This window comes from Gymnogyps californianus, chromosome 16, assembly GCF_018139145.2.
Source record: "Gymnogyps californianus isolate 813 chromosome 16, ASM1813914v2, whole genome shotgun sequence".
In the NCBI taxonomy this organism is placed as follows: Eukaryota; Metazoa; Chordata; class Aves; order Accipitriformes; family Cathartidae; genus Gymnogyps; species Gymnogyps californianus.
In genome coordinates this window covers 3,450,154-3,469,768 of record NC_059486.1, presented here as the reverse complement: position 1 = coordinate 3,469,768, position 19,615 = coordinate 3,450,154, and the positions used below count along the sequence as shown (strand labels likewise).

The 19,615-nt window shown below is 53.9% G+C and overlaps 1 protein-coding gene across 1 annotated transcript in view; it reads right to left on the bottom strand.

Moving 5' to 3' along the window:
- The window catches only part of RBM19 (RNA binding motif protein 19), a 72,571-nt gene that overhangs the window by 14,300 nt on the left and 38,656 nt on the right, over positions 1 to 19,615 (bottom strand). The window contains exons 22-23 of the mRNA XM_050906833.1: positions 10,713 to 10,818; positions 3,404 to 3,524 (exon numbers count right to left, since the gene is read on the bottom strand). Of these exons, the coding sequence (XP_050762790.1) occupies positions 3,404 to 3,524; positions 10,713 to 10,818 (227 nt within the window). The remainder of the gene's footprint in view (positions 1 to 3,403; positions 3,525 to 10,712; positions 10,819 to 19,615) is intronic.

The window sequence follows — 19,615 nt, the reverse complement described above, 5'->3', positions numbered from 1 at the left end:
GTGGTAGGATGCGTCTCTTGCAGCCCAGGTCTAGACTTTTCAAAGTATTTCCTTGCTAAGACAAAACTGACGGGGCTGACACCGGAGCTGCTGGGTGAGGGGTTTTGGCCACTGCTACTCAAGACACCAGCCTGAAAGATCAAGGTGGCTCTTTCAAAGCTGGAAGGCAGCGAGACGGAGCAGGATGAGCTCATTGCTCAAGTCAAGCTCGCCACCAAACCGAGGGGAGTGAAGGTCACCATGTTGTCCCACTGGACCTGGGTGATAACAACCCCCCAGGCCTTACGGCCATCTTCTCACCCGCTGTTAGCACTCTGCAGCCTCTCCTACACGCAGATCCACCATGTGCTAACTGTGGAAACATCTATGCATCACTGTTGTGCCCACAGCAAACCAAAAACTGCATAGAAAAGACGAAATGGAAGAAGAAAAAGAAGGAGCTTTTCAAAATACTTAAATTCCAATTGCATAAAACTTGGGAGAAATGTGTCTGAAAGCCCCGTGAGATGGACAGTCTCAGTCCTTTGTACTATAACACTTTCACCTCTTCTGGTATGTGCAAAGTCCCCGGCACACTCCCTGGTTCCTTTTATTTCTGTAGAATAACCAGGAAAAGGGCCAGGAGCAGCACAGGCCACATGTCACCCTGTACCGATGGCACAGCACTGCCAACATGGCTCGATACAAACACGCGACGCTGCCACAGCAAGACCAGCCTCTCCAAACACCATGGGTGGCTTGTGGTGTTGGAGGTCTCCAGGTCCAAAAGGATCACAGATGACTTTCAGAGAAAGAAAAAAAAGAAAAAGACTCTCCCATGGGATGGCAATGCTCAACCCTGCAAAGAAATTTAGAGCAGGAAACAAGGAATAAGCTGAGCTGGATGGTGGGATAAGACCCCCCTCGTCCACCGCACTGTGCATTTTGAAGGCATCTGCCTCCACGTCCTGCTTCTCAGAGCCTGCTGGCTGGGCTTGGCTTGGGGAGCAACGCGAGGACAGCAGCAGCAGCAGCTTTTGGTGGCAAAGAGCAGCTGAAGACACCAGGGACCTCGGTTTTTTCTCTCCCATTCCCAGCTCGGTCCCTTCCTACCTGGAGATAAGAGAGCAGAGGGGCCTGACCGCTGCAGCCTGCAAAGCTGTGGGAAGACCCTCACAAGTCACCCCCACCGAGGTGGGAGAGGAAAACTCACGGGGACACCCATGAACAGCACAGGGATGTCCGAACTGCTCCTGTGCCTTGTGGGGAGAGGAGGAAAGTGGGGGGAAATGGGTATCGGTAGGAAAAAGCGAGCTTAGATTCTGGTCGACAGAATCGAGTCTGCATCACCAGTGAAACGAGATGCACGGTCTCAGCCCGGCTGTTCGGTAGGCTGAAGGGGCAGGGAGGATTCAAGGCAGGGCAGCAATGCTGTGCGTGCTCTGTATCCTCTCCACCCCGGCTCCATGTGGGAAAATCAGCCTCCAGCTACGCCAGGGAGGAAATGCGAAGGAGCATCCTCACGGGGGCTGCAGGCAGAGCGGTAGCTGCCGTTTTTCCCTCTTTATCGCTATCACTATCGCCTTCTGCACACCCACAGCAGAAGGGACAGGGTGCGGCTCCCTCCGCTCCTCGGGGGGAGGCCAGAAACCCCACGGCAAGCCCGCCTCGAAATCAGGAGAGGGCACTTCTCAAAGAAATAAAATCCCACTCGTGAAACTCCAGCCTGGCAGTGCGGTGCGGAGAGGCTGAGACCTGGTCCCAGGCACCAGCCAGCTCCCGGTGCCCGCTAGCGTGCCCCGGACGGGCTTTGTTATGGAGATCCGCTTCTGGCACGTCCCGCTCTGCCGCAGGATTAGCTACCAGCAGTTTTGCAGTGGAGGATGCGCGTGTGCACCAGACAGGGCTGAAGTCATTGGATGTTATTTCTCTCTCCTCGAGATGGGCTGGAGCGCAGCGATGACTGCCGTCTTCAATCACATTTTCAGTCCCTAAAGATGGGGAGTGATAACCTTGCTCCTGTTTTTCAGCCAAGCCCCTGGAGCCACCGCAGCTCCAAGGCTGCATCCCTCCTGGGATGTGAAAACGCTCTTCTGCCGCTCTCCAGAGTCCCCACCTCGGTGAGGAAGACCCCGGACAAGCGGGCTGGAGCAAATGCAGACAGAAATCGGGAAGTAAGCTGAGCCTGGGGGAAACAGGGAAGCAACAGAGCTCGCAGGCAGCAGCCAGCATCTGCTGCAAGTCTGCAGCTACTGTAAAGCCAAGGCTATTTTTTCCCCCTAGACTGAGCAGAGTAGAAAGGGAGAAAGGAGATCTCGAATATAAAATGGGGTGCATGAAACATCACACCTGCTGCCTTCTCCACCCGGGTGGAGACTCGCATTACTGTGATCAAGCATGACGTGTTCCCCCTCCAGCGCTGGGTTCTGGGTGGGCACATCCATCCCCAGCAGTGCCTGTCCTCCTTGCTGCCTCACGCACGCCCCCAGCAGCACAGCTCTACGCCCAGCTTGTTGCATACACCTAGACACCACCGTGCTCCTTTTGGTCTCCTTTTTGGCACCACGTTGGAGATCAGCCCGTGGCTCCCAGCACATCCCCCTTCACTCCACACGTCTCCAGTCATATCCACCCTCAGCCCTTCCACCACCAAACTGCAGCTTCCCCAGCCTGTAATAATCAGCACTGCGCACACTACTTCACGAACACGAGGCCGGGTCCCACTGGAGTCAGGCTCGCTAAATAAGCGAGGCTTGCTGCTCTTCCATCACCGGGGATTGCGACGTGCAGCCCCAGAACTGCTTATGCCAACCCCCTGGGCGATGGGCATGTGCGTGATGGAGAGGGGAGGCGGGGAGGGGATGCAGGAGGAAGAGCATTGATCTCCAGCTTAGCCCTCCAGCCCAGGGGAGCCCTTCCTACATAAATATTTGCCAAGCAATGCATTTGTGCCTGTCGATGGCTGTCAATAGAAGCCTGCAGTGCTGTTATCTGCGGAGCTGTCATTCTCAGGAACCTGATCCAAACAGCCCTCTCCGCATCTCAACCGACGGCCAAATTATTTGTCCTTTTTAATCTGTGTGCTGCGTGCACAGAGCCTGTCCCCAGCTATGGAGCACCCTGGGGTGCAGGTGGACGGAGCAAAAGCATTGCAGCTGGCAGGGGGCTTCGAGGTGCCTCAGCAGTGCCAGCACACGGAGAGTTAACCGGCTCACATGCACACAGAGAGCTGTCAGACAAAGCCGTGGCCTGGATGCCTCCTGCTTCCCCCTGCGCTTGCATGGTCAGGCTCCAGCATCTACCCGCCAGCTCCGGCAAGCCAGCAGCGGCGGGGAAAGGGCTGGCGTGGACCGGCAGCGTGTGCCAGATGGGACGGTGCCAGCTGGGGCTGTATCGATAGGCCAGAAGGATGCTGCTACGTTACCGTGGAAATGGTCTGCCGTTTTCCGTCTCAGGGCCTCCAACGTCTCCTCCGTGTCTGCCCACTCCAAGACCAGCCTCCGGCCATACAAATGCGTGCTGTGGCACAGGGCGTTGAACGCTTTCTGCAGAATTACGAGGAAAAAAAAAAAAAAAAGAGAGAAAATAAAACCAGGCTCACATGAGGAAAAAGCAAAGATGTCCCTCCTTGTGCCCTGAATCTAAAAGGCCACCAGAGAACATCCTACTTTGAGCCCTTTGCTCTGATGGGGCAGGATTCATCTCCATCAGTGGCTTTGACTCAATCATTTATCTTCTACACACTTGCAGCAGAGCAAATACCCATCGCCATTCCTGCAGGCTGCTGCTGCTCGCTAGGGAGCAGGCTGAAATCCAGCATAGCAAGCAGCTCAAGGTTGGCTGCAGCCTTGCATCACCCTGGGACCACACCTGAGCCGGGAAAGCTGCAGCCTGGAAAGGCTGTCGAGACTTGGGGCAGCACAAGGTGGGTCAACTGCAAACCAGGGCCCTCACGGGCAGCGCAGCAGCACTGGGTTAGCACGGGCAGAGCAACCTCGCGACTCTCCACCCACCCTGTTCTCTGCTGGCATGCAGGAAAGCACAGCTCAAACGTGAGTAGAGAGGTTGCTTTCTGCTCAGGGGCCACAAGTTTGAAGAAGCACAAGCTCGCCCGGGAAAGCTGCCTTCCTCTTGCCAACTGGTTGGCCATGGTGGCGGCAAATGTGGCAGAGCCAGAAACCAATGCAGAAGTCCTCTTCTCTTTTCGCCTATGGTGGTTTGCTATCTTATAGAAATCCAGAGGTTTCCTCATTGTTAGATCCTGCTTAATAACATCCGTACAGCTATAATCTCTTGCTGATGTTGAATACAAGCGTGCCGGCCAGCACAGTAGCTCAGATGGCTTTCTATGCCTGTAGGCAACCAGCAGAGGCATTCAGGAAACAGCAACTCCATCCAGGGAAGGTTGACTTTGTCTTTATTTCCCACAGACTTTCAAGGAAATTCAGGACTGAGCAGGATTGGGCCCATAATGCAAATACACAAACACACTGGTCAAATATTTTCATCCCCAGGGGCCCACAAAGTGCTCCACAGCAATGCAACACACGGCTGGCACAGGGGCAGAGAAAAGGAGCCCAAAATGCTCTTTTAGAAACCCCAGCTAAGGCCAGGATTAAGTCAGGTTATAAACTCTGCAAACTTGCATCCCTGGAACAAACAGGGCAGCTATAGGACCCCAGAAACACATCCCGCTGTCCAACAGGGACAGGTCCTCCCATCTGGAGGCCCCCAAAACAGCACCAAAGTTGTCCCGGAGAAGCCCAGACCTCTCCTCTGAGCCGTTTGCTAAACCGCAACTTTGAACCACTGCAGTTGTCCCCACATGTCACGTCTCTGGGCAGAGGGGCTTTTCCTGCAAGAGGCTTTGGCTGCCCACGACCACTCCTCGGCAGCCAGGACCCTGCCTGAGCTGCCGGGTTACGAAACTCAGAAAACCTCCCCGTTTCCAGTGACCAGCACTCAGTAACCTGCATTTTCCCCTCCTTCCGACTCCCTTTCACTCATGTAATTCTCATTCATTATAAAAAAGAGAAACGAGGAGCACCAGCTCCACCTGCTCCGTAGCATCGCTGAGATTCCCCACCTTCTCGCCTTCGCCAGCTCCCCGGGGCTGACCCCGGCAGGGCGGCGCGCCTCCTTTTTGGGGGGCGCATTCCCCTCCGAAGGGCTGCAAGCCTGGCTGGTGTTTTTGCAGCTACAGCTGTTTTTATTTGCCGCTGCTGTTGTTTTAAAGGCCTATTTTCACTTGGAATGGTATCCAATTAGCAGAGCAATGTGTTGGCTTAAATAAACACTCGGGGGGAGGTGGCAGTAGGGAGCTGTGATGGCTGTTTACGTTGGCACAAAGAGCCATTTCCAAAGCCTGGCAAACAACTGCAGCTCTAATCGCTGGGTCTCATTTGTTAATTTATACTTTTTAATTTCTCACTTCCCGCAGCATAAGGAAGAGGAAGGTTGGAAGACAGTATACGGCCTCAGCAACCTCGCTGCGCTCCGCAGCAGGTCATGGAGGAGGGCAAACCATGCCGAACATGTCCACGATCACGGTGCAACATGCGGTGCTTGGTGGGCTCCCATCCTCCGAGCCACTTGCTCTGGCCACGTCCTCCTCGTTGCAGGATTGCTTCCACGCCCCGCCAGGCACACGCAGCCGCCTAACCCAGTCCGGCATGAGGCACCCTCTATAGTTTTACGGGTAGCACTGGGAAAGGTCATGGAGCAAGAGGGAAGGCAGATGCTGCCATCAAGTTGCACTGCATGAAAGAAACCCGTTGGGAGAGACGCATCTGCCAGCAGCCTGGTGACACTGGCCCTTCCCAGCCAAACACACTCCCAAAATGAACTGTTTTGCACCCAGGACGAAGCAAAGCTCGGGATGCCAGTCCGAGATCGCAGGGATCCCTTCAGCCCACCGCTGCTCCAGCCCATGCAGGAAAGGGCGTGCTGGGACCCGTGCTCCCTACGGCCCTGTCTTCCAGATGGGCTCCCGGAGCTGGGGCTGCAGAAGAGAAGCTGAGCATTTCAGGTGAAAAACACATGAATGTCACTTCCTTTGGAAACGAGCTAAAAAATAAAACTTAGCTCTTCCTTGCTCTGAGAGGAATTAAGACTTTTTCAGGGGAAAAAAAGAGAAAACACCGATGATTTAAAAGACAAAGGGATGAAGGGGAGAAATGCCATCCCCATACATCCGCATTGCTGGAAATCTTCCAGCGAGAGGAAGGAATTTGCCACTGCTGCTATTCCAAATGAAAAGACAGGTAGGGAAAAAATATATTTTAATTACCTGAGAAATATGAAATGAGGACAAGCAGGCTGGCTTTCAAAGAAAGTAGCGCTGGAGGCAGGAGCTATTCTCGGGGTGCAGCTCCTCTGCCTTCCCAGGACACCTCCTTTGAAGACCAACGCATCGAATGGCCAGAGGTTTGTTTAGTTGTATCTGAACTAGGGATAAAGAGAGGTGTGGTGTCCGCTCATCTGAGAGAGAGACTCACCAGAAAAGACCTCTAGTTACCACGGCTTCGCGTCAGCCTACACCTTTAAGAAAAGGGGAGCCTTCACCACACAAGGCTCGGTATCCTTAAATGTCGAAAAAGGTTTTCATGAAAGCTGCTGCCTTCGGAAATACACCCACTGCCAGATAACACTGAAAGCTGAAGAGCCCTGGCAAACCTCCTCGCAGGTCTCTTTGGCTTTCCAAATGCTTTAGGGGTTGCATGAAAACCCTACGGCCTTCTCCCCCTAGAAAACAGGATGCGACTATGCTTAAAAATGTCATTTCTGAACCCTCCTGAGTACGATTTTGCAGAGTTTGGTTCAAGCTTAACGTCATGGCTCAGTGCGGCAGGATTTCGTCACTAGCTCTGAGTACAGCTTGGGCAGGGCTAGAACCCAAGCGGCGGATGGAGAAGCAAACAGAGCAGGGAAAAGCGGAGAGAGGAAGGGGAGAGGCTGGAACAGCAGCTTAAAAATGTTTGTGGGATTCAGAAAGGGTATTTCAAAATTAAGGGGTGGCTGATAAACTCACATGAAGCCCGGGCTGCCGGGACAAGACAGACACTGCTTTGGAGCAGAGCCTGCTGCACCGGGGCATTGGAAAGGCAGAGATCAAGAGACCGGACCATTGCGTCTGTCACCCCCGAGTGCTACGGCTCAATCCCTAAATGCCATATTAATTTGGAGGACAGTGCTGCTCTGCCTATAGATTCCCTCTTGCCCTATTAAATACTCAAGTCAAAGAGCCTCCGGGCTGGAGTCATTAGAGGGACAAAGGGTCAACAACATTAGGAGATTGATAAATTTCCCTTCCTCACAAGAACCAGTCCCAACTGAGGATGCTCTCTGCGATGCCAGCTGCACACAAGGATTTTTCCTTCCGTGTGCGTGCATTTTTAAAGGGTTGACTGTCTTTCCCGAATGGGCAATTTCTATTTGGAGACCAGATGTATTTTTATATCAACAAGGGAGAAAAGTGGAAACTCAGCTTCCAGTTAATAGTTCAAAAATAAAAACAATCCCACAACAATTCTGCACAGGGAACGTCAGGAAACATGTCAAATGGTTAATGCTTCCTTAACCGGAGTTAATTTGTTATTGCTAGTGGATCACAGTTCCCCTTCTCATCCCCTAACTTCCAGGCAGTCCCAGCTAGTGGTCAGCTGGCACTGGAGATTTAAAACCAAAGGCTTGGTCAGCAGGCATACAAACCCTCTTTGTGAATATTACTTTGTCCCTCCCGTTGCTGTCTTTGACATGGGTTCCTCCCCGTTTCCTGGCTTCGCACGTGTGCGTGCTGTGATCTGTTAAATGTTTGCAACATAGAAGAGAGAGGGCTGCTAATTTCATCTGATGGTGGTGTAACACTCCCAGTCGAGGTCCATCCATCACCCCGGGAGCTGTCAAACGACCCAAGAGACAGCCCCAGCTGCAGACATGACCGTGGGAAAGCCAGGCCTGAGACTGGGGCTCTGAAGGACGAGCAGACGATGGGGAGAAGATGCTACCACCAGCAGCATCCCGTGCCCCGCCTGGACGTCACCTCCCCTGCAGGCAAGGCCACCCGCTGCCTGATGAGTGCAGCTCGGGCGCTCACCCCTCCCACGACAGCACCTTTTGGCAGGGCTGGCTCTCCTTGAGCGGGTGGCAGAGCATCAGGGGAGGCGAACGGGACGAAACCCAGCCCGACGGGACAGGTCTGCAGGCACAGCATGGGACAGTTCAGAGGGGGAGCCCCACATCTCTGCCCTGGCTTTGGGAAATCTCCATACACACTCCCACAGCAGCCGTGATTGCTCAGAGAAAAAGACAAACATAGGAGGTCACAGGCTTTAAATGCCCAACAAAGCCACCCTAACTATTCTATTACAAAAACATCATGTTTTATAAGATGCTTATAAGCGATTTCCAGATTACCACTCTGAGCAAAAACATCATTGACAGTCACAGCTATTCAGCTCAGAGGTCTCCAGGCCCGCTCCCCTCCTCTCTCATTTCACTTAGCAATAAACTCTAAGCCAATTATGTCCGTGTTTACAATATTCAGGATCCTATTCATCAATACACAGCGCATCCTTTTCCAGACAGCCAATGGAGTGTACTTGATGTGCCACTTATGAGACAATTAAATCCCTCAAAGAGATGAGGGCGGAAAAAAAAAAAAACAAAGAAGAAGGAAGAAGAGCCGCGTTGCTGGAAAAGAAGAAAAACCCCCCAAGCGATCCTCCGCAGGGCATCTTGCTCCCCGCACGCTCGCCTCCCACGGCCTCTGCGAGCTTCGGGAGCGGTGCCCCGAGCCAGCACCCTGCCCGGCCCTCTCCCCTCCAGCTGGCTGCCGGCACTCACCAGCGATGGATGGGTTTCATATCACTGAGATCTCTATTTGCCCAGTGAAGCTGGAATCAGCCACCGGTCCCCAAGGGGCTGAAGAGGGCTGGGAGGCAGACGCTGAGCCTGTACCCTGTTTCCTCCAGAAGCCAAGCAGAAAAGCGGGTGCCGTCTCATTCACCCCCAAACTGAGCAGCAGCAAAGAACCAGCCAGGTCCCTATATGCACCTATCCATCAAATGCTTAAAGTTTCCTTAGGAAAAGATTAATTCAAAAACCAGGAACAAACCCAGAGCCGGGGTTTGAGCAGAGCCACAGGCACAGCTCACCGTACAGGGAGAGGAACCACGCTCCTGGGGGGCTCGCTGCACCCCACGCTGCCCAGCGAGCTGGACCCCAAGGGGATGACGAATGCTGAGCAGAAGGAAGTTTGAATTAGGATCAATACAGGACTAACAAAGAAACTCTATGTACTGTGTTATACAGCAGGTCAGACTGGAACGGATGATCTAATAGTCCCTTGTGATCCCGGATCAATGAATCCTGTCTAAAAACATAAACACAGGCTACGCTTGCTCCCTCCTCCTCTCTCCTTCATCTCTGCTCACAGTCTTGAAAATCTGGAGTCTCAGGGAGTGAGTGGAGCCGTGTGGTCCCTTCACTTCAGCAATAACATCCCTTGGCTTGTGCCCACAATCGTTCCTCTTCCAGATACCGTGCAAATCACCAGCAGCAGGGACGAAACCTGCACTGCTCCGGCACTGGGAGTGCCCACGCAGCAGCTTACAGCCGGGCCGAGGACCCTCTTCTGCTCAGTGCATGAGAGACCACGCCTGGTCCAGCCTGCTCCTGAACCTCCGGCAAAGGGTAAGAGCAGAATACTATCACACAGGCTATGATCCTCTTGTTTCTTCTGCAAATATGGAACTCAAACATATAGGAAAGCTTTAAAAAAAAAAAAAGACGAGCATTTTGAACAGCAATCTATCCTGGCTTAAAATGCTATGGAATATTTCACAGCATAAACTGCATACAGATTGAAAAAATGTCAAGATATTGGAACGATGGGGTTTGCATTTTTTGATTAAAGCAAAACGTGCTTTCAACTTGTAGGCTTCAGGAGCTCAGTTCTTGGTGCTGAGAAAGGCGTTTCCCAGCCACCGCTGCCTGCTGCCAACACTTTCCATATTGCTGTCAAATAGCCAGTGCAGACCACTCTGAAAAAGCATCCTTGGCCAACCCAGCACAGCTAGGTCCCCTCTTCGGACCAAGACAATGACCGGAATACAAAACTTGATCTTTGTTCTTGCATTCAGCAAGGCAAAGCAGACACAGACCTTTCTCTCTGCTTGCCCATCCTTCTGACCAACTCACAACTACTGCTCTTCTGTTACGCTTGCTATCTGAAAAACACCAAGGTAAGACTGCTCACAGGGAGTCTCAAAACACACGGAGGAACTGATGAACACGGGCCTTGCGCAGTTTACAAATCAGTAAACAGCCACAATATCCAAAACTCCCTTAAAACACAGGCAGTGGTGGATTTGGGACATGTACTCAGGTTTTCTGATGTATTAGCATTGGGTCAAAACCATCCCTTCCCACCCTGCTTCTGACAACCCTGAAAAATAAGCCCTTGTCCTTCTAGGTTACAAGAACTTTTAGCCATTTTATCAGTTGCACCAAACTTATGCCCATTATGGCTTAGGTTGCGGTTTCTGTCGTGTAACCTCCAGTGGTTGCCCACACGGGGATTTTAGCCTCAGTGCAGCTTTGCTGGTGAATGGCAACGGCCTGCCCCAAATCTGGGCTAAGCCTCAGTGGGACAGAGCCTCCAGGCTCCCTTCCTCACCTTCTGCTCCGAGACCAGGCTGGGAGGGTGCCAGAAGGGGAGGACTGCATCTCACCTTGGCATCCTGCTTGGTGAGGAAATCCACAAACCCAAAGCCCCGGTGGGATCCCGTTCCTGCCATTTTCTTGGGCAGCCGGACGGTCTTCAGCTCTCCAAAGGTGCTGTGAATTAGAGAGGGAAAAGCAAAGGCACTGTGAGATCAAGGGAAGAACCATCACTTTATGACAAACCACAGTGCTACCAGTTGCAGACCCACGTTGTAGGCTTGCCAGCGCTGAGGACTAAGGCGAGCTGTGTCCTGCGGCCACTCTGCTTCCCTGTAAGCCCCATGTCCAAAGCACTTAGTAACAGCTGAAAACTCAGCTTGGATTTCAAGGGTCATCCTTTCCGGTCGCAAACCTTAACAAAGCAAAAAACTTCTTTAATATAAGTGCTATGCTTCTCCTCCCTTTAGGAGATCTGCAGAAACCAAGGACCCAGTGTGCATGCCATGCCCTGTTCAGGGCGGGCAAAGAGCATCTCCAGGTTACCAGGAGGCAGGGCTGCTCCAAACCACCATCAAAACAGATGTATTTGTATTTGAAGAGGGGCTGGAGTGCACAGGGTACAGGCACGAGCCAGAGCACGGCCCCACGGGGACCTATTCTCTTTCCAGAATAGCTCCTCCATCCCCAGAGCCTGTTGCAGGCACCGTGTTCGCAAAGGTGTCATCCCTCTGCTCCACGGGTGCTCAGCATCATTTTTAAGACTGGATTTCCTCGCTCTAACACTTCACTTGGGTATTCGCATTTCCCATTCTGCAGCCAGCCACCCAGCCTCTTTCATGGGCTGGAATAAACTGGTTTTATTTAAGCTTGCTGAATGTATAAAGGGAAACAGGTGAACTCAGCGGACCCAAGACCTGCACAAAAACCCCTAGATCCAGCAGCGTTTCAGACAAGTTTTTGAGTGCCAACGGGACAGAAAGTCAGGAACGGGGAGATAAGGGGGTGTCTGTTTAGCTGGAGGGTGTGCGGTAGGGCTGGCAGCATCTGCGCTCGGCCACGGCCCAGCGGAAACCTTGTCATGGCATGCCTGTCCCCGGAGAAGGAACTTGTTGCTTGAGCACCAAAGCATGCAGCCATCCCACCAGCCTGGACCTCGTCCAAAAAGCCTGAAAACAGACCCAAAGGCAGCTCTCGCCAGACACCCCTCTCCAGCGCCATGTCCTGGAGAAATTCCAGGACAAAGCCGATGCTTTCTCTGTATCCGAGCTCCTGCTTCCCCTTCTCCTCCCCTCACGCCCATTTATCAAACACATATGCACAAACTGCAGGCAATAAATATTTAATGTGGACCGGGTCTGAATAGATGTGTTATTTTATTTGAAAATCTACACACACGCGCGCATACACAAAAGGAGCCTGGGATGCAGCAGTGCCAAAGAGCACCTGGGAATAAACACAGTAAAGGCCATAAACGCTCTCGTGAAATGATATAAGCTAAATCCTGGGAGTTAACCTGGTGCACTGGCAGCATGACCAGGCATTCATCTATCCAATTTCCTTAGGCAACGTGGTGTGTAAATGTACCATTATGAAGCCTCAAAATGAATCCGCACGTCTCCTCCTCGGTGCTTTCCCTCCCTCTCTCCCTCCTGCCCCCTTCGAGCTGGCGCTACACAAACAAACAAACAAACCCGAGCGGAGGCAAGGGAGCAGCCTCGGCCGGCGGGGATGCTCGGCTCCGGGAGCAGCAGGAGCGCCGCGTGGTTTCCAGCAGCAGGAGGGTCCTCCTGCAAGGGGGTACGGGTGACGGGGGCCCCGGGAGCTCTGCAGGTGGCTCCTCTCGCTTGCAGCATCCCTGTAGGATCTCAAATGCCACAGTTGGATTAAGGGAGAGGTAACGAGAGAACTCCTGGCCCAAGGAGATGACCATCTAGCTAGGAAAGGCAGCCGGTGGGCACCATGGGCAGGGGAGCACTTGCTCCAATCTATTGCTCCATGGAAAACGTCATGGGCATTGCCTGGGGGGAGCAGAATATTTGCTAAAGGAATACGAGCAGAATATTTGCTAAAAGGCAGGAGATCTCAGACAACACTCACTCTCTGCACTAAAACACCACGTGTCTCCCTTTGACACCGAGATTCAACACGCAGGACAGGCAAGGAGGTGCCCAGCAGGAGCAGGATGGCTACGGACCCCGGGGCTCAGCGTCCCAGGGAAAGCCATGGTGACCCACATCAGCCTGGGCAGAGACAGGAGAAGCTGGCTCTTCCTTCATCCCCAGCTCAGAGCAGCCCGAGCCACCCACGCTGGGAGATGTGTGGAGGCGGTGGGGACCCGATCCAGAGCAGGGCTGGCCACGAGCACCTCCTTGGGCAGACGGTTGGGGGGAGGAAGGACAGTGGTACCCAGGAGGGGCTCCCAGAGAGACGGGCCCGTTGGAGGAAGCTGCAGCGCAGCTCCCAACGGGGAGCGGGCAAAGCAGGGGGGTGAGGAAAGCCGAGGGGCACGGCAGAGACAGGACTGACCCCACCAGGGCTGCAGAGTAAAACACCCTCCCCCCACTGCGGCGCTAATTAAAAACCACAACACAGCAATTACCATCCCAGGAGCTGTGAATGAAGTGGAGAGCTCGGGCCTTTAATGTTCTCCTCTCCAGCACCAGGCAGAGACTCACACCTCTCTTTTCCAATTATTTCCCCTGGCTTTTGGGGGGAGAGAGGCAGAGGCGGAGGGAACCCAATTACCCCCCGCAGTGCCAGTCTCCCAGTACCCAGGGAAGCCAGGTGCCGCCGTGTTTGCTCCCATGCCGGCTGCATCGATTCTGCAGCCTTCCAGCTCCGGGACGGCCGTGCACGGATCGCGCCACGGCTGCCACAGGCAAAGCCACAGGAGCAGGGATGGTGGAAGGAAAAGGGATGCAGCTCATCACCCGGGGAAAACCTGAGCAAAAAGGCAGGGGAGGGAAGAAAGCAGCTTTTATACAGGCTGCTAAACTGTAGCTCACCCACAAGATCTCACTGAGCTGCTTTAAAACATGTGCTTCCCCAGGGGTGGGGATGGCTGCGGAGGCGGGGGGGCTCACAGAGACTCAGACCCAGTGTCGCTGCCACCTCCTTCCCTCTCCAGCACACAGCTCCGATGGGCACAAACGGTGTGAAAACACAGGACGTGCCCCAGGGATGGGGGTTCCTCTTGGAGCCTACGTCTCTGTCTCCTCTCTCCATGGCAAACTGCACAGAGATCGGAAAGCGCTGGCACCAAACCCTGCTGCTGGTGTGGAGCACAGCACCGTGCCAGGCTCCTCGCCCCGAGCACAACGGTTTACAGGGAAGTCCCCGGAGTTAGCGTGAGTGTGAAACCTGAGTGGTTTCTGGATTTGTACCCACAGGCATCCATGTCTTCTCCAAGTGCTCCTGAGTCCCTGCGCCAGCGCCAGGGCTCAGCCACAGCACAAGCACTGAAGGACCTGGCGGTTGCGGGAGCAAAGCCCTTTCCTTCTGGAGACATTGACTTGTTTGCAGTCAGCCCAGATTAACTTTGCAGAAGACCGAAACCTCCTTTCTGGCGAGTCCTGTCCCCACCAGACCCAAGTGCCTGGCCTGGGGCTGGATTTCTGGCAGGGTAGCCCCGCAGTTCTTGGTGGCACCGCACCAGGCTGAGATTTCATCCGTAATGAGTGCAGTCAAGGTATGCGGCAAAAACAAATGTCTTGTATGCTCCCCATGGAGCTGCTCACAATTAATATAGGCAGTTTTGGGGAGGGGGGGGGGGGGGGGGCGGGCAAAAGCAAAGAGCAAGAACACGGAGGCGGCAGGTTTACAAAGCCCCCAGCGACCTGCCATGCACACGGCTGCTCCATCGCCTCCCAGCTTCCTTCCCCACATATTCACAAAAAACGGTGTCTGAATAGCCGTCCTCTGAAATCCCGAGTCGGGGTCAGGGCCCAGAGGGGAGGGTAGAGCACACGCAGAGGTGCGGGGTGGGTCTGGAGGACGTGGCTCTCCTGGCTTCCCTCTGCCTGTGCTCCCCGCGCGCTGCAGGCAGCTGCCAGCCAGGCTGGCAAAATCCATCCTCACGCCTGTGCTCGCTCTCCCAGGCTTGGCACCTTTTCACGCCGTTGGCTGGAAGGGATGACAGCCCCAAACAAATGCTGCGACTAAGATATTTCCTAAACAAGAACCTTTGTTTATTGCTGATCCAGATTTACTGAGAAACCAGTAAAAGCCTGTAGTGGCCCTGGCTGAGCAACGATCCACACGGCTGCAGAATAAAGACAGCCACAACCTTTCCCTTGACAAATCACCCATCCCAAGCTCAGCAGAAACACACGATGTTCCCAGAGATGCCAGAAGGGACATCCCCTCCCTTCCACCCACAAGGGATCCAGCACTTCTAAGTGGCATTGCCGGGTATCAGCCGCTCTCCCGATGCTTTGGCAGCTCTTCCAGTGGAGCTGCAGCCATCCCCTCGCTTCCCTGGCTGAACAGAAGGAAGAGAAGTAGATTTCTCCTCCACACTGTAAGACGTACGCTGCAAGCTGGCTGCAGGTCAAAGGAACATCACTCCTTGGGATTGTAATTATATCCTTCTGGCACAGGCCAGCTGGGAGGCAAGTCCTTTGCCTGCTAATTATAGGACATTATATTGCTATTAAACAGAGCACACTCTAGCTCGGTAGACAACATACTGCTCACTTGGCTCTGCCTGTTTACTAAAGGGTGCTTGCGCATCCTTCATCAACGTGGCCAAGCAGCCGGAGGACAGAGGAGAACAGGGATACAGGTGGTCTCCAGAAAGCCTCTTACCTCCTCCGCCAGCATGACACACAAGTTCCCACCCTGCAGCTCCCTCCCCTTCCACCACCGCTCTCCTGCTATGAGCACAGCCCCAAATCCTCTGCGCTTCCACCCCACTATCGCCACGCATGCGAGTGCCAGCACCGTCTTCTGCCGCTGACTCCACCACCTCTTTTCACAGCTCCTCTTTTCCCGTCGGGTTTTGTTTGAATTTCTGCCCCCCCTGCTTCCAAGTCTCTCCCCACCCTCGCTCAGCCCCCAATGTCTAAGTCTGGCCCCATCACTGCCCCAGGCAGCCATGACGGCCGTTCGCACACGCTCGTTCACGGGACAGGTACCTCCAGATCAGGGTAAACATTACTCCAGCTGGGAAGCGTCCCCTCCATCTCATCCCGTTCCTTGTCTCAAATAGGAGCATTTAAACTGCAAGCTCCTTGGGACAGGGCAAGACCTGTCCAGCCCTGATCATTATTTTCAAGTCCCAAACACAAAGATGTGTTCATGATGCTTGATCTTGGTGTACCCTCAGCTGTGAGCTGATCAAGGACTCTTGGGTTGCCAAGTTCTGTAGGGGAAAGCACAAGTGACACCGCGAATCCATGCAATGGCTGGAAAGACCAACTGCTGTCCACTGCCAGAAGAGCAGACCTTCTTGGAAAACAAACAAAAAAATCACCCTTAGGTTTCTCCAGACATGTACAGATGTCCCCCTGCACGGGGCAGTCCTAAACCCCTCTCTGGTTTACATCCCTTCAAGAAAACCAAACTGGCAATAACCACTTTGGAAAGCTGATCATGAAAAGCTCTAGCAAGGTTGCCAACCTTCTCGTCGGTTGCCATCTACTGCCACCACCTCCTCCTCTCTCTCCTCCTCTCCTCTCCCCTCACTGCCTTCTCATCCCCAAGCCCTGCCACTGCCTAAATCCCCCCTTGTGACTGCTGGCAGCCCTAGGACAGAGCTCAAGCGAATGAGCCAGGCAGTGTAACCGCTCATCAGAAATGGCTCTGGGCAGGGATGACAAGTGCAAAAGAGACAGAACTCCTTCCCTTCCCTTGCTGCACAACCTCTTCCCCAGCAGCTGGCTGCAGCCACACGTCAGCCCAGCAGAATTCACTCAATCGCTTTACAATGGTCGTCTTCATTTTATTATTTTTTTCCCCCTCGCCCCCAAATAGGACCTTCCCTCCCCCAACAAATTACCTCCCTGCCAGACTCTGCTTCTGCGCCGATTTGCTGATTATGGGGGGGGGGGGGGGGGGAAATAATAATGGTCCTTTTCTTTCTTCTTCCTTTAGGAACGCAGGACCCTGGCAAATGGTTTTGCCCCTGGGCTGAGCCATGGCCAGTTCCACCCCCTGCATGAGAGAGTTAATGAAATACGCAGCGGAAGGTCCCTCCCGCCTCCCGCTCCAGGACTTCAGCTGACTCCAGTACGGCTAATCCCATTACAAGAAAATAACGTGGATAATTCAAGCTAATGAAATCGTTACAAGAATGTGGACAGCCAGGGGTGGACATTCAGAGCCAATTTAACAGTCCTTGGTGTTGTTATCCCCAGCACAGGAAATATCTGAAAGGAGGAAGGGAAAGGAGAGAGGGAGGAAAAAAGCCCTCCTCTCTTGTTAGCTTAAATCCTGTTAGAGAGTTCAGGAATTAATCTGCCACCTATCTCCCCTATTACCATTATCATCATCATCATCATCAATAACGTTTCCTCGGTAACCTCTGAAAATTAGCAAATGAATGCGCAGGAGGGCAAGGCAGGAGCGAAGCTTCCCGACACGCTGAACCAAGTGCAAACTGCCGCTGCCTCCCTCTCCGGCAGAGCCGCGGGGGCCGGAGACGATGGGTGGAGGGACTTTGCGGCAGACCAGGTGTCCCAGTGGACCCCCAGCCCACGGCTGCACGGATGAAGCAATGCGGAAAAGCGGGTCCTTGCCTGCCCTGGCCCCACTGCAAAGCTGATCCTTCATTCCCGCAGCGGCTCCTCACCGGCACTGGACAGTCCTGCTGGATAATCAAATTGCCTTCAAAACCCCTATGAAAAGCCAGCAGGAGGAGGACAGCCACGTCTGCGCCTTGTTCTTTACTACATGGATCATCAGTTTTTCCAGCTCCCTCTCCTCTTTGCCCAGGAGCATCGTCTTTGTTTGGAGGCCTCCTGATCTGCTGCCGCAGCAAAACTGGGTTTCACTTTACGCGATTCCTGTTCTTCAGTGCCAGCCTCGTGCTGCCGGGAGAAGAGCTGCTGTCTTCTCCGAGCTCAGCTGCTTCCAAGCGATGGACCCCTTCCTGAGGCCAGTTTTCTTGGGGAGACCTGGCCACACTGCACAGAGCCTCCCGCAGCAGGCCTAAAGCCAGGCTCCCCTCTCGGCCACCCGTACCGAGGGAAGCCGAGCACCGCCGGCACATGTCTGAGCGCAGCCACAGCGTTTCACCACGAATTGCTCTTTTTTGGCACTAAACATTTCCAGGCAGGAGCTGCCGGTCGTGCTGCACTTGCGGATGTGGTGGGGTACCTCCTCCACACTCCTGAACGAAGCACAGCCTTGTCTGCTTGGGGTTGGAGTTGTGGGAAGCGACACCACGACAAGATTTCAGAGTTATTCAAGCCGGTATCCTCAGCTCACATGGGATAATGAGTGTTCAAACACCTCCTGCATTTTAGCTGGATATGGGTGGTTCCCACTCGTCCCTCTCCTGCACTGCTGGGTGACGGCAGGACAGGGTCATGCACCCGCCCCAGAGAGAGCTGCCTTCCCAGGGTGCTGCGATCTCATCCCAGACAGTACACAGCTTCGTCCTCCCCCCAAAACACCTGCAACTTGCTCCCTGGAAGCTTTAACAAACTGCTTGACGGGGCAGTGAAACAACATAGTGAAGCGAAGGGGAGAGACTCCTAGGTCTCAAAGAAACCCCGAGTTTTCCCAAGAGACAGGGGTCTCCCTGAAACAAGGCTTCCCATCGGGAGCGTCCTATGTCCACAAAAATCGGGAACGACATTTTCAACCCAGGAGGCTCTCCGGGATCAGCGATGACCATCAGGTCCTGATGAGGCAGGAGCGAGCACCAAGAGATGCTGCAGCGCTTGAGCTACTGCTAAGGAGCTCAGCAGCCAGCAGCAATGCTGGGGAGCAAAGCGGGGACCCCGGCTCCTCTTCAGCCTCAGTTTCCCCATACGGGTGACACTGCGAAGCCACCTGTCTCTTATTTTTCCAGCTCACCGCCTGCAAAGGCATGCCTGCTGTCTACCAACCTCACGCAGACATACAAGGCTTCGATCAATCCATGAAGGTAGCAGAGGGACTTGTGATTTAAAAAAAAAGACAGCGCAACGTGAACATCTTTGGATGTTCACGAGAGAGAAACCAAAAGCCCCACGGCAAAGGCAGCAGAAAAGCTGAAGTCCTGCAAAAGTGTGACCTGGCCTTGCAAGACAGGGAAGTCACCTAAGGACGTGTCTTTGATGGGAGAATTGGGGCCAGAGAAAAGCGCACGGGAAGCACGCTGCTCTGTGGGCCGTGGTGATGGGACATGTGGTGTCCAGCCTGGGCGGCCATCCCCTCCCTGTCCCACGTGGAGACTCTCTGATGTGTCGTAGAGAGGAATCTTCCACCTTTCTGCCACTACAGCACAAATAACGCCTTTCCCTTTTTCTCGGGCTTGATTTCCACTAGACTTGTAGGAAATCAACACCAGCCCGATTCCCACCGTGCATCCCCCCGTATTTGGCTGGAAGCAACCAACGCTTTCCGAAAGCAGCCCTGCCCGTGGCAGGGGAGGGGGGCAGCGGGACAAGTCCCCCAGGATGCGCCCGGCATGAACGGCACCGTTCGACGTCTCTGGGATGCTCTCTCGCAAACACGTCTAATTACATCCAGACGGCGCTTTCGGCACACCTGCCACAGCAACTGTTTATCTTGCCGATGACTTAAAGAGCATCATTTGCAAAGTTTGCTAGGAAGGAAAGCCAATTAGCATGTCGCCGGCTAGGCACAAAGATCCTCTCGCTTTATCTCCGCCGTGGCTGCTCAGCAGAGGACCCTTCAGTGCTAATTCCCTCCTGCCGCTCCCCCGACATCTCTTCGGCTCCTCCAGTTGGAAATATACGCCTGTGCTTTCTCCCAGAAAAGACCCAAAAGCAAAGCGGGGGGGTGGCGAAGGGAGGGGGCA